The 26,734-nt window shown below is 29.1% G+C and overlaps 2 protein-coding genes and 1 long non-coding RNA gene across 3 annotated transcripts; all 3 read right to left on the reverse strand.

Moving 5' to 3' along the window:
* Nucleotides 1-221: 221 nt before the first annotated feature.
* Nucleotides 222-6,885, reverse strand: LOC141528643 (uncharacterized). Its single transcript, XM_074244802.1, has 7 exons — nucleotides 6,856-6,885; nucleotides 5,536-5,743; nucleotides 4,677-4,821; nucleotides 2,575-2,672; nucleotides 2,128-2,344; nucleotides 824-967; nucleotides 222-558 (listed from the first exon to the last, which is right to left on the reverse strand). Exons 2-7 carry the CDS (start codon nucleotides 5,647-5,649, stop codon nucleotides 329-331), a joined length of 948 nt encoding a protein of 315 aa, XP_074100903.1. The 5' UTR covers nucleotides 5,650-5,743; nucleotides 6,856-6,885; the 3' UTR covers nucleotides 222-328.
* On the reverse strand, nucleotides 5,727-13,200 carry LOC141528895 (uncharacterized). Its single transcript, XM_074245175.1, has 4 exons — nucleotides 13,178-13,200; nucleotides 8,773-8,934; nucleotides 6,856-7,051; nucleotides 5,727-5,743 (listed from the first exon to the last, which is right to left on the reverse strand). Exons 2-4 carry the CDS (start codon nucleotides 8,929-8,931, stop codon nucleotides 5,727-5,729), a joined length of 372 nt encoding a protein of 123 aa, XP_074101276.1. The 5' UTR covers nucleotides 8,932-8,934; nucleotides 13,178-13,200.
* Nucleotides 13,201-25,296: 12,096 nt separating this feature from the next.
* On the reverse strand, nucleotides 25,297-26,208 carry LOC141528972 (uncharacterized). Its single transcript, XR_012479488.1, has 2 exons — nucleotides 25,765-26,208; nucleotides 25,297-25,675 (listed from the first exon to the last, which is right to left on the reverse strand). It is a non-coding gene; the product is annotated as an uncharacterized LOC141528972 (long non-coding RNA).
* Nucleotides 26,209-26,734: the final 526 nt, after the last annotated feature.

Raw genomic sequence — 26,734 nt, forward strand, 5'->3', positions numbered from 1 at the left:
GAGATTAATTCTGTCACTAGTAAAAATCATTTTAAGATAACAGAATCAGAAAAAATATCAAAATAGTTAAAAGAAAATTCCTATCAATCAAGACAACTTTCCGTTTCAAACACGATAACTTACGTAAAAATTCACGAATTCAATCAGATTTTTTTTTATTAGCTTGGCATTTACTTAGTGGAGATTACCATTGAAGATTGTCATCTTGTTCAGTGTTGCGGTTTAATGATATTAATGAAAAACTTTATTTAACTTATTTAAGACAACATCTATTACAAAATAGAATAAAAAAGTAACTAGGTTTAGTATTTTTTGATGATCATTTTTCTTATTCTATGGAATCGTCACTAGCAGATTTTGATTCCTCATCAGATGATCCTGAGGAACCTTCTGAAGAGCTCGAGTCTCCTACCGACGATTTTTCCGAGCTGGTTAATTGATTATCGTGGGTATTGTTTGTTGGATTCGTTGTATTGAGTTCAGGATTCATGTCCCCCGAAGCAGCAGCAGGTACATCATTTTTGTCGTGAGTAACATTTTTTTGGCTAGCTTCACTTTCTACAACAAATACATTAAAAAAAAAAAAAATATGTAAAATGTACCCGAAAATATTTTGATATCGTTTTCAAAACTGCCCTGTTTAAAAATATTGATAGAAAAGAATTGAAAATGATAAAATTCGAATTTTTTTCAATAACTTCAATTCTTTTGTTTCTATATATAGATATACAGTTTGCATGGAGCGACCGCTTCTCAATTCTTTTCAATCAGTATTTTTAATTAGGGTATAATAAAATGTATCTTAATGAAATTTTTTAAATACTTTTATTATTTTTGTTTGCTTGTCTTGGTGGCCGGAGGAGGTCGGATATTTTCTGTCGAATATACTCCTCATATAAGTCGACTTCGTTCATCAGGGCTTGTCCAGTCATTTTTCGTTCTGTTTTTAAATAATATTCGAAAATATCTAAACAAAAATTTGAAACTTTTAATTTTAATAATGACAAAACGATCAAATTTATTTTTATAACTTCCTGCTAAGAAAAATTGAAAATTTTTTGAAATTCGGGAAGTTATTGGTTTTACCCGGTTTTGCGAAAATCGAGTGTTCATCAGATCTCAACGTTTTGAGGTCCTAGGAAGCTGTTCTGACTATTCCCGCAATGGTGTCCGTGCGGCTGTATGTTTGTATGAGAGTGTGTGTGTGTGTGTGTGTGTGTGTGTGTGTGTGTGTGTGTGTGTGTGTGTGTGTGTGTGTGTGTGTGTGTGTGTGTGTGTGTGTGTGTGTGTGTGTGTGTGTGTGTGTGTGTGTGTGTGTGTGTGTGTGTGTGTGTGTGTGTGTGTGTGTGTGTAAACCTCTTATAACTTTTGAACGGTTTGACCGATTGGATCGAGATAGGTTGCAATCCAAAGAGTATCATTGCCATTAAATTTCGTGAAAATTTGAATCGATTCGGTTCGCTAGATTTTGAGAAATCTCAAAATAAAATTTTCAAAAATCGTTTTTTTGAAATAACTTCTAAACGGCTTTACCGATCAATTCCAAAAACTAATTAGCTCTTAAACTTAAAAACCACGTCGATTGCCACCAGTCCCGTCAAAATCGGTTGATTCGTTCGGGAGTTACCGTTGTCGAAAGAAAACCGAAAAATGTGATTGTTCTGAATTTCTTCGAAATTCCTCGTTCGATCAATTTACAATTAAAAATCTTTTTGAGACTTCAAAAACTGCGTCGAATGCTGCCAACTGCGTAAAAATCGGTTCAATCATTCAAAAGTTATTGGGGTTTGACAATTCAAAAAATAGTGTTTTATTAAACTTATATCAGACTTTTGAGCTTGAAGGGCTCAAAATAACACATACGTTATATTTTTGAGTTCGGAAAGCTCAAAAATATAATAAGTACAATTTAGAGCATTTGAGTATGGAATTAGCGGGAAGTTACAGGGATGGCCTTTAGGGTCAACCGTTTTTCAGATTTTTCTAAGCATAAATACTTCAAAATCAATTGATTCGTTAATAATCAGATTTTATAGAACTGTTTTACTTTTTCATTCAATCAATTTTTTTATTGGTGTATCTTCAATAGATAAATGTTTTTTGTTTTTTGTTTACTTCATCAATTACCTCGTATGGCGAGAGCTTTTGTTGGATCGATAGCTGGTCGTGGGATACTCTTAGTTTTGTTTGAACCCTTCCCTTTCACACTATGAGATTTTAAGTACTCGACTCCAAATACAGACACTGCAATATTTTTGACCACCATTGCCAATGATGACCCTGCAGTGTAAATATCGTTGTTGAAGGTCGCTTGTGGCAACCAGATTCCACGCCCCAAGTGGATCTACAACAATAAATTTTATGAAGAATAAACCAATGAGGAATCAGGTCCCATTTTTTTGCAAGTTTCTACTATTGACGTACTTAAATATTATTATAATTGAGAGATAAGAATATCCACTACCGTAATAAATTTAAATGATACTGCTTTCATTACATACATTAATATTTCAACTCAGAGTTTTGAGACAATTAATACAGCTACAATATTAATACAACTTTTATATTTATTACCATGTCATTGTCAACTCGAACGTAGCCGACTGGAGGTGGTCGCCGAATGTCATTGACGTCAATTGGAGCTTTAGATACTTTAGATGTCTCGTTGGCAGCTAAAAAATTAAAAAAAAAAAAAAAAAAACGTAAGCCTTAATAGTACGAATGTGCCACGGAAAAAAGTAAACTATAATACATAATAGTCGATTTATAATAAGTAATGATCAACTGCTAAAAATTACCATTTCAAACAGTAAAATCGTGATTTTATTATTCACTTTATATTATTCATCATTTAAACGCTACAATTTATTCTTTAAATGGAAGAAAATACTAATTCAAACAGTAATATTCGCTATATGAATGTAAAAATGTTAGAGTATAATAATTAAGAATTTTTATTTTGATATTTATCATTTCGTACCTAAAAAATGATCGTATGATATGTAAAAAGTATAAAATAAAATTAGTAAATTTCTAATATAAGCAACGTCAATATTTACGAAGTAAAATGGTTAATTTTAAACGCAACGCTAAAAATGAAACTATAATTATTAACCTGCTTGCACTGGTAAAATGTAGATTTTAAAAGTATAATTTTTACTGTTTCAAATGTTAAATTCTCCCAGAGCAAGACCCCCTTCTTCTCATCGGAGTTCCCCTTCTCCTCATAATATGGACTATATATTGAAATGGCAATTTTTACTGTTCCCTGATTAAAAAAAAAGTATTGAGACAAAGAGAAAAATATTGAAAAGAATTGGTTTTTTAGTCAATCCAATATTTTTCAATACTTTTTTCTTTGTCTCAATACTTTTTTTTATTCAGGGTTTCAAACTGTAATTTTTTAAGATGACAGAGTCGTTATTTACTATAGTGACAGCTACTAATCATTTATTTTCGATACTAAATTATAAATTGTGGCTTTTACACTTTCTACATTAAGTTCTGTATTATTTATACTTTTGCCACCCCGATGTCCGCTGTACTGTTTGAAACTATATAAATTATCTGTAATCCTAAGTAGAAAATTTTACAGTTTACTTTTTTCCGTGTGAGACACTCATTTAACCTAAACTTTTAGTAAATTAATCTGATTGTTTTAAGCATTAAGCAATTGTCCATTAATAAAATTCGCGATTTTACGGCATCAAATCACATCTTGATTTTTGATGCTCATACAATTAATAAAATCACATGTTATAAAAATGAAAAATTTACTAAAAGAAAAAAATTATGAACATCTTTGAATGAAAAAATAGTATAGATATTTATATATTTAGAGATATTAAATTGAATTCGTTTATGTAGGCTTTTAGTATAGATTTTATAAATTCTGGAAAAATGTCAATAAAATGAATGTTGTAAAATAAATTTTCAACTATAATTGAAAACAATAGAAGAACCTTCTATGTTTTAGAAAACTGTGATCATCATAGAATTATATTATTATATCATCATCCCATCGCTAGGTAAATTTAATAATATTATATTTGTTAAATTCTTGAGAATTTCAATTTTACAATGCACAGCTTTAAATGTCTGATATGATTTTAGAATTATGAAATTTACCTAGAAAAAGGGATAACTATTAATATATAAAATCAATATACTCGGTACATAGACTGATGAGCTTTTATAACTCCATGTGGTTCTTAATAAAACTGTTAGGTGTTCATGAAAATATTTTTTTAAGCTGGAAAACTTCTATGGACCTTACTTTAATTTCAATAAATTTGAGATAAATTTTGCAAGTTCAAAGATAATGGCATACATACACTGATAGATAGATTTTTTTGTATTAAAAATATTTGTTAATAGTTAACAAATTATTTCTTAGAGACCACTTTTTAGTATTAAACAAATGTTTCTTAGCATTTAAAACGATTTGTTTGTATTTAATAAATCTGATATTCATTTATAAAATATTAATAAATCTTTTTAAATACTAAGAAATATTTATTAATCACTAAAAAGTGGTCTCTTATAAATGATTTGTTAAATATTAACAAATATTTTTAACTATAAACAAATCCTTCTATCAGTACACTTAGATTATCGAAATTTTTCTAATGAATTTCAAGGTGCTGAAGATTTCGTTAACAAAAATGATATCTTACTTTTCAATTGGCGCCAATTTTCCTCATTTGCCACTAATTTCTCCATAGCTAACTCTCGGAAGCTGTTAAAACTCTGTACTAAGTCAGATATTGTTCGTTCCATTGACGTTATTTGACAGGTAAGTTTAGTAGAAACTTCATCGTTCTAAAAAAGAAAAAAATTGTAATGTATCTAGGTAAAAATATACTGACTAAATCTTAAATAATTAATATTTTCTTTACAACTGCCCGACATGTAAACTGTAAGAAGTTAACTGTTTTAAATTTTGAACTGAAGGAATGAAAGGTACAAGAACTTTTATTTTTAATGCTTGAAATTTGACAATATCATAATGGAAAAATTTTCAAAACTTAAGACTTCATAAAAACTAAAATTTATAAGAACACCCTGCATGATCAACTATTTATTATTTTTGAGATAAAGTTTTTTATGTATGACATAAAATTAACTAATAAGATTTCTTTTCGGCCTAATCATACAATATTCTAAGTGTATGTGATTTATGGAATGAAATCACAGATATATATATATATATATATATATATATATATATATATATGTCTGAATTTATTTTTATAAATTTTAATCTTAATAATTATGGAAATTAAAAAAAAAATTTATCTTCTATAATGTAACAATAATGATGATAGAAGTGAAAAATTTTCAGTGTTACTTTATCACTATCGTTCGACGAATTGTATATCAATCGCACGTAAAGATTGCTGTGAAACATTTTTTTATCATTTTTTATTTTTTTTCCTTTTGACTTTTTCTTTTTTTTAGCTTTCGTTTATTTTCGCAAAGAAATTAACATTTCACAACTACAAAATACCTAATAAATGCAACTATTTTACTTACAGCTCTTTTTTTTATTATCCTTTGATTTTTTATATTTATATTTGGATTTTGAAGAAGCAAGAGTAGACGCATCGTTTTTAGATAAATGACTAAGTTCGGTGCTCGGCTGAACATTATCTTTGTTATTTATCGGTCCACTCATCAATGCAAGACCATCTTGAACTTCTTTCACTTTAGTTGAACTGTCCTCATTAGAGTTGAGCTTGCTCTATGCAATACATATTGATTAAAATATTAAAATTAAATTATACACATTTGATATAGGAGGTGGTTTGTTAGATTCAATTATTTTGTCGCATGAAAAATTTAAAATTTGACATTGGTTATTTTATTTCATTCACCTCTTTATTTTAAGAGATTTAATGAATAAAGAAATTTGATTAAAAAAATTAATTTCATAAGCATTTGATTGTTTAATAGTTCCGAAATGAGTAGTAATTGAAATGTAATAATAAAAATGGAAGAAAATTTCAAATAAACGTTTTATGAAAAGTAGTTAATGTATTTATGAAATATAGTTTCCATTGAATGAGATTATGATAAGAAATTAAACTATTTTAATCTGAAAATTGGATAACTGCATTTCATAAAATATGTTTCACTTTGTAGTTCTATAAAGATCATTACATGACGTGTTATAATTGAATTTTAATGAAAAGACACTAATTTACTAATCATTGCATTTCTAATTTTCTATTATCAAATCACTCGCAATTCTTCTCAAATTTCAGTTACATAGCTTTAATTGGACTCTGTTATGCAATAGTGTGTTAAGTACATAGGATTTCCATAGCACTTAACACATTAATGCATAACAGTGTCCAATTTTTCATGTAACTTATTTATTGATTCAATAAATTAGTATATTGTAATGGATTATAATGGTTGATGAACATAAAAGTAGTAAAAATATTAATAATAATTATATATAATTCATAGTTTTACATTTATTTGGTAGAAACGATAATTTTTAGTAATATATTAAATATGGTGTACACTGAGAAAAAAAAATACTGTTATTCAGAAAATTTTCTTGATACAAGAATTTATGTTGTTGAAAATTTTCAAGAATATATATTCTTAGCTCAAGAAATTTTAAGAAATAATTTTTATTTAATTTAAATAAAGCTATTCTTTTGTTTATTTACTATCCAAAGATAAATATTGATGTTCTTCTCTTCAGAAATTAATAATTAATAACAATAAAATATTTAATCGTCAACGCGCGGTTCTTGAGCCAATAAATTGTTAATTGAGTAAAAGTATTTTTTTCTCAGTGTAATAGTTTAGTCCAATACTATACTTTTTAATAATTTTTACCTTTTTCAGTTTTTTCATATTTGTTTTTTTGTTTCTTTCGTCGTTTAACGTGAGAACTTTTTGGCTCGAGAACAGTTGATTGTAAAGTATCATCATCAATTACAATATCATGATCATTTTGTTCTTCATTGATCATGCTATCTTCGCCAGGAACTGAAAGAACATTATCGATTTCTTCGCCCATATCCTCTGATTGCTAAAGTAGAGAATCAAAATTAATTTTTATATGAGAAACATTGTAATTGTTCCAGCTAATATGAATTGCTTTCGTTCCAAACCGAAGTTACATCTGAAAAATTGTTCGTGGATTGCACAATATTTTGATCGAATCACATTTGATTTCTACACATTTGTATCTAAATGCGGAGGAATGATGATGGCCTCATATAATTGTATATAATTTATTTGTTAATATTTAAAAATTTGAAGTCTCAATACTTGCCAAAAATTTTGGTAAATACACACTTATACATTCCATTACAAAACTTTACCTGCAGGTTATCATGATTATAAAGAGCAAGTTATACTTTTTATCTCAATTTTATAAATTATATTTTGTCACCGAATAAACGATTTATTAAAATCAAATGAGTAACACGGATAAGGTAAAAGACCCCATTAGTGGCACCTTTGACCCGCATTAGTGACACTTTTTCTTTCAATTAAAAATTTTTTATTTGGAATAAAAATTAACAATTTTTTTGATCTAAAATTCTCAAAGATTAGAAATAATATATTCATTATTGAAATTAATGATTTCATTAATTGAATAAGTACCAAAATCGAAGAAAGTGTCAGTAATGGGGTCCCTGTCACTAATGGGGTCTTTTACCCTATTTGTAAATTTCTTTCACTTAGATTAGACCATTACACGGACTATTAAACATTTTATGTCGCCAAATTGATTCTGAGTGCTATTATACATATATACAATTATAAAAAAAAAAACATTTTTCATGCAAATATATTAAATTATTTTTATCTGGATCAATAAAAGCTACCATAAATTTTAAAAAATTTGATAATTATACCTTATTTAAATGGTCTACTGCTCTCCTGAATGTTTTGGACAGTTTACACTCGCTTAGAATTTTTATCTTTAATAGTGCCAATAACGCAAAAATAAAATTGTTGTTATAACACATGATTATTTTAATGAATATCACGGACTGCATTTGAATGACAATTAATTACAGTATCAATGTAAGTAAAGATGGTTATGTATAATATTTTTAATAAATTCCGCGGAAACTAAATTAGTAAAATTCAGATAATTTTTTGTTATACCTACATTTGGAAGGATAGGGTAAAAGACCCATTAGTGGCGGGGACCCCATTACTGACACTTTCTTTGATTTTGGTACTTATTCAATTAATTAAATCATTAATTTCAATAATAAATATATTATTTCTAATCTTTATTTTTAGTTTTTATTCCAAGTAGAACATTTTTTCATTGAAAGAAAAAGTGCCACTAATGGGGGTTAAAGGTGCCACTAATGGGGTCTTTTACCTTAATTATTATTAAGTTTTCGTCTTAAAAATCGATCATTTTTTAAAACTACGAAGATATAATTTTGATCGAAATTTTTACAATAAAGTTATAATGTGCGCGTGCGTGCGTATATTTTTTTTTGTTATATGAAATACATACAACTGATTAACAAATTAAAATACACATGAGCTTCAAAAAGACTACTTGACATTTGAATCTGTTTCAGATGTGTTATAAAAATAGAAGAGTTAATTTATTATGATTTTTTTATTATGATAAAATTCATCAGTTTGATTTGTTTAATATTTTCAGACAATCTTAGGATAGTAAACTCACTAACCTTTCTCCTAGCACATAAGCAATTTGAAATAATCTTCTTGTAATGTACTTTTTTTTTTTTTTTAATATTACATAATCCTTACCTTTACAGCTGTTTGCTTTTGCTCCTTGTTATCATTAGCCAAAATTCCATCTGAAAACTCCTGATTGTCTTTCGGCATGATCTTGTTTTGCCTCTGATTTAAATTTTCTTTATTTTGATTATTTTCTTTTTCCATACTTTCACTCGATCCTAATTCCATCTCCTATGGCAATATTAAGTTAACAGAATTGGGTCATAATTTGTTATTTATGTATGTAACATGTGTATATATATTTTATTTTTCAATTTTCATTCAGTACTATTAAAAATTTCAATATCTAATACTGATTGACGAGAAAGTAATCTATAAATGGAAGAAAATTGAGTGATGTCATGTGAAAAATATTATTTTTAACTAAAAATTGTTTTTTCATTTAACATAAAATAGACAGTTTAACATTATAAATCATTTAAGTTAGTATTTATATTAATTGCGGCTTCCATTTTCTATCACAATAATGAATTAATATCATAATACTAAAAATTTATATTATAATTTTCCATAGCAAATAGTTTAATTTGAACTACTTATAATTATTAAACTAGAGTTAGTCTAATAACTAATAAATAATAATAATAATAATAATAATAATAATAATAATAATAATAATAATAATAATAATAATAATAATAATAATAATAATAATAATAATAATAATAATAATAATAATAATAATAATAATAATAATAATAATTTATTACTTATTATGGAAAAATAAAGTAATTTATTAAGTAATAATACTACAAAGCTTATCAGATCTTTTTGAAGACAATTAAAGAGACATAAATTTGGAAAATTATCAAGAGCTAACATTTAGTATATATATATATGACACTAAAACAAAAAGAATTTCTTAACTTTACTTAAATTCCCAAATGATCAGGCAAAAATGAAACATAGGTTTTATTTCCAGTGGAAAAAAATACTACCTTACTTTCTAAATCGTTAGCATTAATAAATACTTCATCACCTTGCATATCAACTACTTCCAAGATATGATTCAATCGAGTTGTGCGAAATTCCGCAAGAGTTGTCACAAGCTCTCGGCCGTATAAATAGCAAGTATTATTAATTACAACAAAGTCATGTATTTGAATTATTTTCTTGGATTTCAACTGAATAACCGTATCATCAGTTTTTTTGAACGCGTATACTTTATACTACGAAGAATTTTTTTTTGAGAATGCATCGGCCATAGATCTTGCTACTCTGAACTTCCGGAATGTGAAGATCACAAATTAGGTTATAAATTCTTGCATTAGGTTCATTTGCTTTACCGGTAAGCATTGCACCATTATCTGTTCGTACAAAATTTGTTAACTGTTGTGGAAGAAATAATTTTCTACAATATTCACGACACATTGCTGACTCAGTACCATTATTAATATTGCGCCGAATATGATTTCTTTTTAGGGATGAAGTAACAATTTGTTGAGAAACACCGTAAGCAGCATTAATTTCTTTTTGTAATAAAAGATTTCATTTTCAAAAATGAACGTATTACTGGAGCAGAGTGGTCCACTTTGTCGTACTGATTGCCCTATATGATACATTGAATGTAAATTAAATGTCATTACAGATTTTCCGTAAAACTGTTCACATTCTCCAACAAATTGCAACAAATCTAACTCACATTCTATCAATTTTCTTTCAGTAATATTACCAGATAATAATGTGAATATGCTTGAAACAAATAAGCAATATGAATCGAAACATTCTTTTTTAAAATTCCAACCAAACAGGGTAAGCTATCAAACAGTAACCATGATTCCCACTCAGACGCTTTCCATTTTGCCATAGTTTTGATAGGCCTTACTAATCTGTGAATTTCATGTGGTCGTTTTATTTGGAGAAATCGGTTATTAATTTCTTTACGATCAGCTGGCGTTAAATAGTATAAAGTTCTCGGAGTTGTCCAAATAGTCCATAACTGCCGCGTAACACCTAATAAAACACCATGCATATAATCTATAGGAAAACTCCATATACAATCTATGTGCTGCAATCGTAATAGCTCAGAGCGACCTTTTACACCATTAATAGGTCGATTTAGTTTCTCTACGTTTTCTACATCATTGACATAATCTTTATGAGTTCTCAAAATAGGATCGTTTTCAGTCATAGGATATCGAACAGCTGAACTATTGTACTCGCCAAGATCGTAGCACCAACTGCAACCGTGATAACCACTGTACTGATATCGGTTTTGCATAACAGGTCTAGCAACTGAATCTACACATATTAAGAGGCAATGGAATTTAAAATTTTTCGTTACATTTGAATTATGCATAGTAATATTAATTCCATCAATCATAAGTTTTTCAGCATTATCGATAAATTTTGATAAATAAATTTTCATCAACTCTGGACCTGGCTCAGTTGAAGATAAAAGCATACCACCAAGAATTATATTTTGCTTTCGTATTTCAGGAGAAAGTTCATTTATACACAACTGTATCGGCCAAAAACTACAATTTGAACTCTTGAAAGGTGGTGCACCGTCTGTGTTGACGTTGTATGTCAATGTTTGTGGAGACAAAAGTTGAACGTCTTTATACAATTGACAGTCGTAAATAGTATGAATTACTCCATCGACTTTATTTTTGTCACGTAAATCCAATGATTGTAATAAATCTTTTTGAATATCTTTGTTATGCAAAAGATTTTCGAGCTGATAATCTAAATCCACAGTAATAAATTGATTTGAACTTTCTGATTTAAGCTTATATTTTCTTTCACAACTAGTACATTCTACAGATTTTTCTTTCATTTTTTTACCGTTATTATGTGAAATTAATACAACGTTGCAATTTGGGCAAAAAAATGTGTATTTATTTTCGATTTTGGAGGACTATATGTTTTAGCACGTGCATGCTGAGAGGCATTCCACGACATGAATTCCGGGCCAGCTAATATTTTTATAAGTTGTATAAGATCATCTTCATCTCTTTTGGTTAAATTTTTCTGTACCGAATATGCTGTGATCATGAACATAACGTCTGCCACAGTTAATTGTGCTTCAGGAAACATTAATTTACTACCTTGGAAATCATCTGTATTAAATCTTGTTGAATGAAAGTTACGTTGAGAATGAGAATTATTAGATGAGGAGTTAGTGTTACAATGTGATGAACTATCGCTATCACTATCTGACGAAGAATCAGAATCAGTGCTTGAAACAGTACTGTATACATAATTATTGCTGTCATCAGAAAAACCGTCAGAATCATCCAATGAACTTTCAGAATCACTAGTTTCGGTAGATGAGACTTGATCGTTTTCTTCGGGATTTATATTTTTATGAATATTTATGTCGGGTAGCTGTTCATTAATATCTGTCGAATGTTCCAAACTGCTATTATTTCCAGTGGAGGAGAAACATTGATTATGATTTTCTTTCTTATTTATGCAGTGTTCGAAAGATTTTTGGAAGACAAGTCTCCAACGCTCTGTTGTTCGCTTACTTACTCGATTACGCTTATAAGACGGTAATAAATATTGTTTATTCACTCTTCTTTCCTGATTCGACGGCATTGTGCTTTAAGCAAAAAATAAAACCACCAGAATGAGTATAATTTCATAAAATAAAATAAATGGATTAGCAATGGACGTGCGTGTGTGTATGTATGTATGTGCAATTCCGTTCTATAAATTTTGCACAATCTCAAATATAAATTTAAATAGTAATATTTTTTCAAATAACTTTTTAAACTTATATACCCGATAGTTTTCATCTCAAAGGGCTAGAACTTTCTACTTGTATGTAACAGAAAAATTCGGTGATGATCTGCGACTTAATCATTTTTCTGAGTTTTATGCATGTATTCATGTTTTTGATTTTGAGATTGTACAATTAAAAAGAAACTATTTTGATGTTTTCGAATACTTTAAATATGAATCATTTCAAACAGAAATTGGCTCATTGAATTAATAAAAGAAAAAGAGTAATTAATTTAGACGTATGAGATAGCAATTCATAAGATATAAAAAAATTAGCTTTTGATCTTGAAAAGTCCATTGATGTCCGAACAACCTTAACAGTAATTTTAGAAATTTGATTGAAAAATCTCCATCTAATATTCGACTACAATTATGCTTGCAAAACTCTTTTTTTTTTTAATTAAATTGTTTTGGTGTACAAAAGCTCCTCATTAGCGTAAATTTTGTTGAAAATACACTTTTTCATGTTAGACTTGTTACTCTAAGAAGACTGCATTTATCAAAATAATGAATACGATGAGTGATTGTTAAAGCCGGAATTATCAATTAAACAATCGAAGTTTAATGTATCAAATACTGGTGTATTTAAATTTAAGTGATTTGATGACTCCAATTTGAATATAGAATCAACATTTAAAAATAGTCATCAATATCAATATTAATTATTATAAATAAATGAACTTACCAGCAATTGTTGTTGCTTCACAGCAATTTTTTTCCAGAACAGATTTCACTTTGTTAGCATCAGTAGTAATGACTTTCTGTAGTGTACTCTCAATATCACTTTCTTCAGTACAAGACTTTTGTAAGTATCCTGGAGGGATGGGATGTCTTTTTCCAGATGATACGATACTATCAAGTTCCTCTTTTGAGTCTGTTAACAAATTTCGATATCGATATAAAATGAAATCTGCAGTAGAATGTACAAAATTCATAAAAATTAATCAAAATATTAGAGAATTCGGATAGAGAACTTTTTGTTTTTATATATTTTTCTAACTGAGGATAAAATAAATCATTGATTACAGAAAATGGAGTCAGTTATATCAATAAATGAGTATGTATTCCCGCTGTGCTAAACAAAGTTGCCGCTTTCCGCCTTCGTCGGACAAAAAAATATTATACAACCCTTAGGAAGTAAAAGAAAACCTCAGATCACATGTTTGTTGACCTCGGCTTCGCCTCGGCCAACAATTTCATGTGATCTGAGGCTTTTTTTATTTTCCTTCCCAAGGGGTGTAATATACTATTTACCGTTGGGAAGCTACATTATCCCCGGGTGACATAGGCTATATTTTATTATGAATAATTTGGAAATTTTTCCTAAATACCCGTGCGAAACCGGGCTGGATCGCTTGTATTTTATACGATAATTGAAAAATTATTCTAGAATTTTAAAGGTTAGTGAAGCACTTTCGTATACTAAAATATTGGAGTAAATAAGCTAATCGATTTGAAATAAATCTAACACTTATGATCACTCGTATTCATACGATTTTAAAGAATAAATTGACCTAAGACAATTTTACATTTTTGTTTTTTCTCAAATATTTGTAAAATGTAATTGTTAATAAATATAATGTAATGTAGTGTAATTATTTTTATTAAATATAGTGCTTTCAATTATATAATATCGATATTATGATTATTAATGTATGATATAAAAATACAACTTACCTTTAATAGCAAGAATCAGCGCTTTTTTGTTACGTCTCCAGAAATTATCTTATAATGTTTAAACTTGTCAAATTTGTCTAATTTGAACTTCCGAATTTGTGACGTTGCAACAACTGCACAATTATTATCCGGAGGAAGGTATTTTACGTACGCGAACATGAGCGATTTAAATCAATCTACAAAAAAACATGTTAAAATTTTGTTTAGTTGAGAAGAGAAAGTACATATGAATCACAAATGATACAGTATTTAGTAAAGTCTTAAGACTTTGGTAATTACCAAAGTAAATGTACTTTATATCTGATCTAGGAATGTAAAATTAACAATATAATTATAATAAATTTAACAACAATTATTGTAGTCGAATATGCGAGTGAAAATCAAGAAAAAGATAGTAAAGATATTGAAATTATTTTCTTGGGAAAAATATTTTATTTACACTTATTTGAATGTGCCACTCTTCAACACATTCTCTACAAAGGTAATCTCTTTCTTTGTTTTTTAAATTAATATTTGCAGAGTGGCTCTTAATAATTAACTCATAATCTTTAAGTATGAATGTACTTTTATATAACACAAGAATAGATAACGTGCAAAAAGAATAGTGTCAGAAAATTTTGAATTTGTGTACTCTTACTAAGGATTTCTAAATGCAGCAAATCTTAGAATTCAAGATCCGTTGATCTCTCCAAACGTGAAGTGATTACAATTTAATTACCATTTTTCATACAGGCGGTATACAGGAAGAAAATTGTAAATATTTTTTCTTTTGCTGTAAATGCTGAACAATCAGATCTTCATAAATAAACTAATATTTTATAGATTACTACATTTGTAATTATTGAACAGATATGGAAATTTTTAGTCAAATCGTTTCATAGATATAGTTAATAAAATAATACTGTTAATATAAATGATAACGATTAAGAGGAGTACACAATAATTTATGAGAAAAACAACATTAGCGAGTGAAAAAAGAAGCGATAAATAAAATTGGGTATCGGAAAACTACCTCAAGTTTCATCTGTTTCAAAATAGTTACATATAAATTTAAAGATATTAAATAAATTTTTGTTGTTACGTTAATATCATTAAAAATTAGAATTTCAAAAAGTGGGACTCATTTATTTTTATTGATCAATTGCGTGGTCCATACAGTTTCCCTTTAGGGTTAATCGATTCGTTAATGTCATAAGGAAATGAAATTTCTTATTTATTTGTAAAAACTGAATAAAAAAATTAGAAAAACGATTGACCCTATAGGCCATCCCTGCAAATGAGCGTGACGCCGCTTAATTATATTGTTTTTTATTACATCTTCAATATTTATTAAAATTATTCAAAAAAATTTGACTTTGTTCCTTGAACATATTAGAATATATTAATAATTTTTCCCAAAACCTTCGAAAATATTAAGTTGCTGAAAAAAAATTTCTTAAAAAAATTTGCGGGGCTTTCCTCATCGCTTGACCAAAGTCGTAAGTACTTTTTTATCCGCGGTGCTACTGCCGAAAACACCTCTAGTTTCTTCCTGTCAAACGTGTATGAACTGGCAACACTGTACACTCTAAAAGCATTGTGGCAAATCCCTCCTCACTTGACCAAAGTCGTTAGGTCGCGTTTGTTCACCAGTCTAGAGTTAAGCACTCAAAATTTCTCTTATTGCGTTTTTGAGCTCTTCGAGCTCAAAAATCTGAAAGAAGTTTATTGAAATACTATTCCTTAAATTTTCAAACTGCAATAACTTTTGAATGAAAGAACCGATTTCGACCGGGCTGGCGGCGATCAACGTGGTTTTTTGATGTTAGGAGCTGATTAGTTTTTAAAATCGATTGGTAGAGCCGTTTAAAAGTTATTTCAAAAAAACAACATTTGAAAAAAATTTTTGCAGTTTTTTTGATTTCTCAAAATCTACCAGTTCGAATTGTATTCAGAATCTAAGTTTGATCAAGTCCTTTCGAATGACGCCAACCTCAATAAAATCTGTCAAGACGTTCAAAAGTTACGAGAAGTTTACATACGGCCACACACACACACGCACACGCACACACATACATGCATAGATACACACACAGGCATCATCGCGAAACATTTGGGGAAGTATGCTAGGACCTCAAAACGTTAACATCCGTTGAAAACTCGATTTTCGAAAAAGGGGTGAAACCAATAACTTCCCAACTTTTGAAAATTTTCAATTTTCTTAGCGGGAAGTTAAAAAAACGATTTTTATAGAAACTTGATATGAATTGAAAAGTTTCTTCGATTAGTTTTTAATAAATACAAGAACATTTTTTTTTGTTTATGACTTGCATTCATTGTAGAAATTATTTTTAGATATAACGGAATAAAATAGAAAATATAATTTATCTTTTTGTATTGGAACATTGGTATACGTATTGTTTTGGTTTTTATCGGTGAGAAACGCAAACCATATAAAATTTCATTAAAATCAATAACCGAATAATTTTACTTGTTTCAAAAGTTACTTTCAAAACTAAATTATACATAGAATTCATCACAAGAAATTAAATGCAAATAAAAGTTTTTATCGAACACTGATGCAAATTTAAAAACCTTGTATGAATCTAGTACTAAACAAAATCAAAATTTTACAAATAGGGTAGAAGTACTGTTTTTGGCCACCTTAGCACCGTTTTTGGCCAGTGAACATTTGATTTAATTCATAACAAAATATAATATTATAACCATATTTTTGTTGAGTTTTAAAAAATTTATATTAAAACAAATTAAGTTTGTAATGGTTTATTAATATAAATTCATTTCTATCGTTTATTTGAATAATGAATAGCCATAAAAGGTACAGTGGCCACAAACGATACTTCTACCCTAGTTTGCATGTAAAAAAAAGTAAGTTTGTAGTTCTAGGGTTACACCAAAAAAATTTTTATAAATAATACAATAATAAAATTTTTGGAATTCTTAGCACTTACAATAAAATCGGTATAAAATAAGAAATGGTAATTTTCCAAAAGATAAAAAAGATTGTTACTTAGAAGGAATTTTGAAGCCAGGATAAAGCACATTAAGGACGGATTTTGAAATGATGATAAAAAATTCCAATCAATATTTAAAAGCAATCTTAAATTGGAAATTGCACCTCTTGAATAAAACTTCATAATAATACAAGAATTAGCATATATCCAATAATTTTGGATTTCCTTAGCTTATTAAATAAGAACAAAAAAAAATTTTTTTGAAAATTGCACTCATAGTCTTACTAATTTTTTATACATGACGTTTTCAAAAACATTTTTTGCAATAATTTTTCCAATAAAAAAAATTTGGAAAACGATTGACCTTAAAGGTCATCCCTGAAACTTCCCGCTAATTCCATATCTCAGCGCTTAAAATTGCACTTATAACGTTTTTGAGCTCTTCGAGCACAGAATATAAATTATGTTATTTCGAGCTCTCCGAGCTCATAGAGTTAGCTGTTCTAAGCTTTTGAGCTCTTCGAATTCAAAAATAAATTTTCGTGTCATTCTGAGCTCTCTGAGCTCATAAGTTTGATAGAAGTTTAATAAAACACTAATTAATCATTAAATATTTGAGAATTTCAAAATGCACATGAAATTTGTAAATCTTTTCAATGGAATCCACTGTATTGTAATGGTAGAACAGGAACTTCACATAAAAACCTACTCAATCCTATGTCTTGCAATTGTTTTATTGAGCACGCAATAAGTACTTATTGATGTAAATTTTATGACGAAAATATTTTTGGCGATTTTACTCTTTTACTAGTGAGGATTTAAAATAATCGTGCCGTCATTTATTCATGACTACTTTATGGCATTGAAAAGGATTCTATACGGAACTCCTGTTTCACCATTAGATTCTAGTAAGCTTCGTTACAAAAATAATTTTGAGTCTTAACATAGAACAGGATTCTATATGGACTTTCTGTTTTCCTATTAGATTTTAGTAGACTCTGTTAAAAGAGTAATAAATAATGTCTTTGAGAATTTTTCTTTTTATTTTTTAAATAATCAAATATTTTCAATAGTTAATTACACTTACACCGAACTTAAAAATGAGTATACGCAACGTTCATATCCACGTTCATGAAAAATAAAGATAATTTCATTATTTCCTTTAATCTTAAAAAAAAAATCTTTTGTTGTAGTGTTGTTTTAATCCGTCTCAACTTTCGAATACAATATGACATTAAAGTTTTAGCAGTCACTTTACCATTTTTTTAACAAACAAGTTTGTTCGAAAAATTTATCTTGAAAAAATTACGTTTCATTTTTTTAAATTTCTAAATGTCGATTTTTTTCTCAATTTTCTTTGCAATAATTTATTTGTTATCTAAATTCTTAAAATTATTAAATGTCTGCTAAATTAATTTTCATTAATAAAATTTTATTGTTTTTTTTTTTTTTTATTTTTTTTTTTTTTGAGCTAGTAAAAACACATTTATTTTTTAAATTATACGCTTAATTTTCAATCATTACGTTTCATCGACTGCATGCTCAATAAAACAATTGCAAGACATAGGATTGAGCAGATTTCTATGTGAAGTTCCTGTTCTACCATTACAATACATTGGATCCCATTGAAAAGATTTACACACTTCTTGTGCATTCTGAAATTTCCGAATATTTAGTAATTAATTAATTATAATGCAAAGTCAGTATAATTAATCATTAAACATTCGGGAATTTCAAAATGCACATGATGTTTGTAGATGATAAATGATAAATTTAAAGATTGACAAAAATTGTACTTACATTTTATGGTAATTCACTCTTTACTAAATTAATACAAGTTTTCCAATAAACGGACTAGACGACACTTGTAAGAATAAAGGCACATTCACTACAACAATAGCTCAACAATAGTCACTTGTACTTGTAACGGCCGGTGAACGACTGACTAAATTTTAGCGGGCAACTTCCAGGTTCTTTGTTCCCCCTTCCCCTCTTACCCAACCCGTAGCGACCAATTGTTTTAGTGATGCTTATTGGATTCTAATAGTTTAGCTGGAACCCCTCATAGAATCCCTCATCTAACACTTTTTTGTTAACCGCTATTATTAATACTTGAAGAAATTAATCAAAGAAGTTATATATGACAAAGCTACAGTGCAAAATAAATAATAATTTAAAAAACCTAAAATCACGCATTTTATAAAAACTGAGCTAAAAAATAGAAAATAAATTGTAATAAATTTAAATTAAAAATTTTATTAAAAATTTTGATGAACATTATAATAATAATAATAGTGTAAATAAGAAAAAAATATATTTTATTATAAAAAGGTTTTTTATGAAAAGCGTGTTTTTAGTTTTTTTAAATTATTATTTATTTTCTACCTTTAGTTTGGTTTATTTATAAAAGCGTGTTTTTTGGTTTATTTTTTTTTATAACTTTTATTTGCTTTGCAAATAAATATATTTTAAATCTCTTCTTATAAATGAATAATACTGATTAATATAATTCATAAAATTTCAATGATAACTTTCAAAATGCAAAAACAATCAAATTGATAATTAAAAGCTTGGGATTTTCTGAACGCTGATGAAAGTTAGTTCTCTCTTGGATAAGGTTATGAAATTCTAATGGTAACACAGGAGATACACAGAGAATACCGTTCAATCCGATGTTGTAAAATATTTTTACGTTAGTTATTAATAGTATCTAAAAATGTAAAAAGAAATCATTAAAATCCATAATTCAAATAAGCCTTGTCAATTAGAAAATAAATGAAACCATTTTCAAATTTTGACACAATTTTAATTGACTTATGTAAAAGTTTATCCGAATAATATTACAGAAACAATTTCGGTTTCTAATAAAAATTGCATCAGTGAATTTCAGAATGTACGAACGGTGTGATAAATCATAAAAAAATTAACGTTTTCCAAAAAATACGCAAATTGTTCTCGGCAATTTTTTTCAATGGCGCTTACTGGATTTTACTAGTCAAGCAGCAACTTCATAAAGAATCCTTTTGGTCCAATATTTTGCACTTTTTTAATTAAATAAATATTGTTGATAAATGAAAAAAATTATTCATGTTCTCCAATTCAAATTGGGATTATAAGTTTTTATTAATTAAACGAAAATTTATATTTTATTAAAATATTGATAGGACTTGAAACTGATCTTCTGAATTCTTCATAGCAAATAAAAATATTAGAGATCAATTTCATTTTCGATAAAGATCGCATCAATAAATTTCAGAACCCATAAGCAATATGATTATAGTTATTCTAAGATAATAATTTTTCAAACGCAATTACAAGTCGACAATTTTCTGACTGGAATTTACTGGATTATAACAGTGAAGCAGGAGTTCCACATAGAATAACTTCTTCATGTTCATTAGATAAGTCTCATATATAACCATAAATCCCTAATCTTTGGTCATCCGCTTAAAGTACATATTTCTTCACGTAAGAAATTCCAGTTATATTTTATTACAAAGTGACATGGCCATTTCATATAACAACCTATATTTTCTTATAAGTATGATAATTGAATTTATAACTGGATCGACAGATAAATTTCCATAAAAACTCACAATGAGATTGGATTTTAAAAGTATGAATTGTGTTTTTGTCGCAGGAAGTCCTAACTAATTTTTTTACATCCCATAGCATGTGCTAGTCGGTAATCCTTTTAGAATCTCATGAACAAAATTATCTGTTATCGGTTAATCCTTATACATTTCCGAGTTATTGCTTATAAGGAATTACTTGTTGATTTCTACATTCTTATTCATGGTTATTACCGATGAGGAACGATAAATTACCTAATGTTGAATATCCTAATAGGAATCCATTTATTCCTTAACAGGAATGACGGATAAGCTCTTAAGCTTGATGAGGCTACCTATAACGAACATTACAATCTCATAAGTCAATTCCATATTAAATTCATGTGTTTACCAAACGCATTAAAATTTCATTCATTCTCATTCAAAAATAAGTTGTATGTGGATTTCCTTTTACGTTTTGATTGATTGCAAACTCTGTTGTATCTGGAAAATTTTTGCTCCAGATAGGCCAGATGAAAACCGATACGATTCCTATAGTATTTTATAAGTTTTTAATGGACATTTTCGACAGGGAAGACTGCATATAAAAAGCCTGTAATGGGTATCGTATATGAGACAAAGACTGGTAACGGGTATAAAAGGATTGCAGGATGTCCAAAGATTATCAGTCATCATCGAGCTCTGAAAGTGTTGACACGTCAAAACGCAGAGTTCCTAAAAAGTCTAGGACTAAAATTACGTGGAAAATTCACAAGATAAAAATAAATTTTTGTTGTCTAGCTTGTGTGATACCATGGCGGAAATCTTAGATATAAAAAAATCAATTATTTTCGATGAGTCTATTGCACACTGTGAAGCTCATTCACACTTACCATATGCATCATCAACATTCAACAACAGTGATGAAATCACGATTGCTGTTCAACATCAAGATCTGTGCTTGCTCCCAAGCAAGAGCACATTACATTTTTATGGAAGAATGAGGAAAGCTGATGGTACTGCTGTAAGTGCTACTACGAAGATGGTCAACATGGCTGTTTGTCATATGTTTGAAGAGATACGTTATGAACTCAATGGTGTAGAAATCGATAGATGTAAGAATGTTGGTATCACCAGTGTTATGAAAGGATACGCTTCTCTGAGTCCGGGACAACAAAATATTCTGGAAAATGCTGGTTGGATTGTTAATGAAGATGACAACAAGCTGACTGATAATAGCGGTTACTTTGATGTCTCAGTACCGCTGAGTTTCATACTTGGATTTGCTGAAGATTATCAACGAATTATCGTGAATGCCAAGCATGAATTGATACTGATCAGATCAAATACTGATCAAAATGCTTATGTTGTTACCGTTGAGAATGAAAATGTTTCAATTTCGATTCAAAAATTGAGTGGATTGTACCATACATAACAATGTCTGACAAGCAAAAATTATGGTGCTGAATTACGTAACCTCCGATCCAGCTATCCCAATCAGTTTCCGGACTTGGGAATTGTATGAGTATCCACTGCTACCAGCTACCAACAAGCATATTTGGGTAATCAAAACAACAAATCAGCTTGAGAAACCTCGTTTTGTTATCCTTGGATTCCAAACAGCAAGAAAGAATCAATCGAATCAAAACGCAAGCGAGTTTGATCACTGCAGCATAAGAGACATTAAGCTATTCTTGAACTCTCAGAGTTATCCATATGGAAATTTGAACCTCAACATTGTGCATAATCAGTATGCCTTGATGTATGATATGTACACAAATTTTCAAAGTGCTTACTATGGAAAAGAAGCTGAACCGCTATTGGCTAAGAAAAAATTTCTAAGTACAGCACCTCTGTATATAATTGACTGTTCCAAGCAGAACGAGTCAATCAAGTCTGGACCTGTGGATATACGTCTGGAGTTTGAATCGTCAGCACAGTTTCCAAATCAAACTGCTGCTTACTCCTTGATAATTCACGACCGAATAATTGAGTACAATCCCATCAGCAGCACTGTAAGAAAACTTACTTAATGGTACAGTTTGATCCGAAACCCACCATACATTACATGTATGTATGGGACTTTGCATCCAGACAAGCGAGGAAAGGACCATGGGAACAAGCAGCAAGAGACGGAGAACGATTTCGTCGACGAATACAACAAATCAATAACATTATTGATCCTATACTAATCAATAAACTTAATGTAATTAAAAATAGTAAATAAATAACAATGTTTTTGTAATTTAATGTTTTGTAATTACAAACCTTACTAGAATAAGTATAAAAAATTATTTAGTATAAAAGTTAAGTATAAAACAATTATTTAGAATAAAAGTTAAGTGCACATATCAAAACACAATTCTCTCACAATTTCTGTAATTGATTTCCCAGAGTGATTAATAACCTTGAATTTATTACAATTGGCCCCAATGTAGTGTCGATTTAAAGTATTGCATAAGATTATAAATTTCATTTTAAATATCATATCAGGATTGTTGAGATATTTCTGGTTGGTGGTAGCAGGGAAGAACGTTGAAAAGTGGTTTTCCAGATCGATTTCAACGTTGAGTCCATGATCTGTCATAACCGTTCTAATCCCAGTTAGCTTGTAAGTTTTTCCCACCTCAAGTTCACACATCCTCTTGAACATCAACGGGCTTGGAGTTTTATCTTCAACTTTGACACGCTTGAAAGTTGTTGATCTCTCAATTTCATGCATTGTATCGGTAACAGGATGTTTACGGTACGGTGCCATGATTGAGATTTCTTCAGCAGATTTCAAGTAGCAGATTCCAGTACGAGGTAGCAGATTTCAACAGCTGGTAGCAGGCTTCAGAAAACAGTTTCAGAACAGCAGATTTCAAAAGCTTGATATTTTCTAACACACAACACTATGGTACTTCACTCGTACTTCACTTCGATGAAGTATATGCTCGCGGCGCGCTGCTTTTATAGCAAGGTAATGACGTCATCTACTGCGCAGTTGGAAAAATTCTAGAATAGTATGACTCATAATCTAAAAATAGAAACTGCGCAGTTATGATAGATGACGCACAAGAAGTTTAACATAACCTGAAATCATAAGTTAAATGGTGGGAAAGCATAAACATAACCTGTAAAATGAGTTAAATGGCGGGAAAGCATAAACATAACCTGTAAAAATGAGATGACGTCATCTACTACCCAACAGAAATAGAACAAAGAAAAACTGCACAGCTACGAGACCTTGAACCGGTTCAAACCTGTCTGATGACATCATCTACTACGCAGTTTAAAACTCTACGACGTAGTTTGAATAACCAATCAAATTATTAATTAACCAATAAGATTATCGAGTGGTGGGGGTAAAATCCAGAGATCGGGTTATAAAAAGGTTGAATTGATTGTAAGAGTCATCATTCAGTCACTCTTCGTTGTCAAGAGCAGTAAAAATGGAGATCATTCTAGACGTTCAAGGATTCAGAGGAGCTGATAATCGCTTCATTGGTAAGGAGTTGGCCTCAATAACAATTCAACATGATATTGTTAATATTGAAGAGTTGTCATACACACTATTTCAACCGCCATATCACTGAAAGGTGTTACCAGTCAACTATCAACGTCTGAATACCTGGCTGATCCGAAATTATCATGGAATCGGTTGGAATGCTGGAACAACTTCATATTACAAGCTCAAAGAAGTTCTCAATTATTTAACTTGTAATAAAAAAATTATTTATGTCAAAGGTATCGAGAAAAAGTTATGGGTTCAAAATTTAATTGATTGTAATAATAAAATTGTAATCGATCTCGATAATTTCAAATGTCCCTCTCTAAAAAGTATGAAAATTTGTAACAATCATTTTTGTAATTATCATGATCGTTTATCTGATTTATGTGCCTTGGAAAATGTAAAAATTTAAAAGATTGGTTTGTAAGCACTCAATAAATCTAAAATAAATGAATTACAATTGTTATTATTATTTCATCCTAACACATTTAATTCAGAATAGAATTAATTATTGTTAGTTATTAAATTCAAATAATTTTCCAACACTACTACTGATATTAATACTTATCAACAGATGGCGTAATGGTTTTTGATTTTTTAATTATGATAATCAATAATCAGTTTTTGTTTTCTAAAATTTTATAATTAATATTTGTTTAAATTAAAAGTCATGCATTATTTTATATAACCATTTAAAAATAAAAACTGAGTATTGATTTTCAAAATATATCGCTAGAAGATTTTTGGATTTGACGATACAGAGCACATCAACCCCATATTAGTTTATCAAATAATACATAACTTTTAATTTAAATAAATATTAATAATATTAATAACAAAATATTATAAACTAATAATAATTATTTATCTTTTATTTAAATTAAAAGTCATGTATTATTCTATATATGTATATATAACTAGAAAATTTTTTTAATATTTATGAATTGACAGCTTTCACGCTCTAAGAATAAACTGATAGTAGATGGCTCTAGTACAAGAAGCGCGAAATTCAAACTATCATTATGATAAGTAACTTAAAAAATTATGATTAAGTATAACTTATTGAATTTGAATTATAAATATTAATCTTAAATTAAAAATGTGAGGAATTATAAATAAAAACAATTAATTATTTATATTGAAATCCAATATTTTATTGATTAAATAATTCCACTGGTCATTTTTACATCAAGACTAGAATTAATAAATTCAAATTTATTATATTTTCCACCATGATAACGCAGAAACAGATAGTTTGAATCTATTAATTCATTCAAACTCTTCATGAAGTTATCATCTTTTAGATGTTGAGTAGTTCTTGATGGTAGATAAATGTTAAATTCATCGTTTATATTAGTAACAATCCTAGTTCCATACTCAGTTGTAATAGCTTTGATACCGTTAATCTTATATTCTCGATTAAACTCCAACTCGTTCATTTTCTTAACAGGAAGAATCCCAGTAAGACAATTAACCTCATTTATCTTGGTTACATCCATGATTGATTGCTGTAAAAATTTTTTAATTAATTGTAATGGTTGATTAAATGATTCTTCATTTAATTCATATTTTGATTAGACAGTAAATGAATACTTACGATTAGTAATACTGATAGGTAGAAGATGTATATCACCAAGAACTTGTACTTCAACTTGTAGTCACCACCAGCTCGTACTTTACTGGAGACGTGTACTTCGTTTTTGTGAAGTACGACTTGAGCGCGCTGCTTTTATAGCCAGAGGATACTACGCAGTTACCCCCCACTCCTTTACCTCAAAAACGGTTTGATGACGTCATCTGCTACGCAGTTAGAAATAGAACAAAGAAAACTGTGCAGTTACGCAACCTTGAACAGGCTCAGACCTGTATGATGACGTCATCTACTACGCAGTTAGGAATAAAGCAAAGAGAACTACGCAGTTACCGTGACCTTGAACAGGTTCAGACCTGTTTAGAAGTAGACAGAAATCTCGACAGATGGCGTATCTTCTCGCATGTACTCCTCATACGTACAGTTTGAATATATTAATCTTTTCAGAATATAAACAATGAAATGCAGCTGTGATCTAAGCAACTATTATTGATGCTGAGATCACAGGTGCATTTTTTAACAAAAATGCAGGAAATCAGAATCAAAATTTGAAATGGCGGAAATCAGACTCAAAATGGCGGAGTCCGATAGCAACCACCAGATGGTAAATTTCAGATAGCAGATTTCAGAGAGCAGACTCAAAATGGGGGATTTCAGACTCAGATAGCAGCCACCAGATGGCGGAAATCAGATAGCAGACTCAAAAATTCTAGAACAGAACGAGTCATCTACTGCGCAGTTATATGACCTTGAACAGGTTCAAGCCTGTCTGATGACGTCATCTACTACGCAGTTAGAAAATTCTAGAACAGAATGAGTCATCTACTGCGCGGTTAGAAGTAATGCACGCTGTCACCAGATGGCGTTGCGTGAAATCCTTCTCGCAAGTAGTTGACATAACTTCATTTTAAATATATAGAACATGGATACACCATACTACAAATGCGTAATCCTGAACTATTGATCTGTTATGGCT

Source organism: Cotesia typhae, unplaced genomic scaffold (genome assembly GCF_013202065.1).
Source record: "Cotesia typhae breed Kobodo isofemale line unplaced genomic scaffold, CoteBio_Ctyphae contig_44, whole genome shotgun sequence".
Classification (NCBI taxonomy): Eukaryota; Metazoa; Arthropoda; class Insecta; order Hymenoptera; family Braconidae; genus Cotesia; species Cotesia typhae.

Excerpts from the sequence above, each read along its gene's own strand:
- LOC141528643 (XM_074244802.1), bottom strand. The coding sequence starts at position 5,649 with ATGTTCAGCCGAGCACCGAACTTAGTCATTTATCTAAAAACGATGCGT. Across the intron at positions 2,345-2,574 it reads TTCGAGTTGACAATGACATG|ATCCACTTGGGGCGTGGAAT; the intron begins GTAATAAATATA and ends TTATTGTTGTAG. Across the intron at positions 559-823 it reads AGCAAACAAAAATAATAAAA|AAAGTGAAGCTAGCCAAAAA; the intron begins GTATTTAAAAAA and ends TATTTGTTGTAG.
- LOC141528895 (XM_074245175.1), bottom strand. The coding sequence starts at position 8,931 with ATGGAATTAGGATCGAGTGAAAGTATGGAAAAAGAAAATAATCAAAAT. Across the intron at positions 7,052-8,772 it reads AAAAGCAAACAGCTGTAAAG|CAATCAGAGGATATGGGCGA; the intron begins GTAAGGATTATG and ends TCTCTACTTTAG.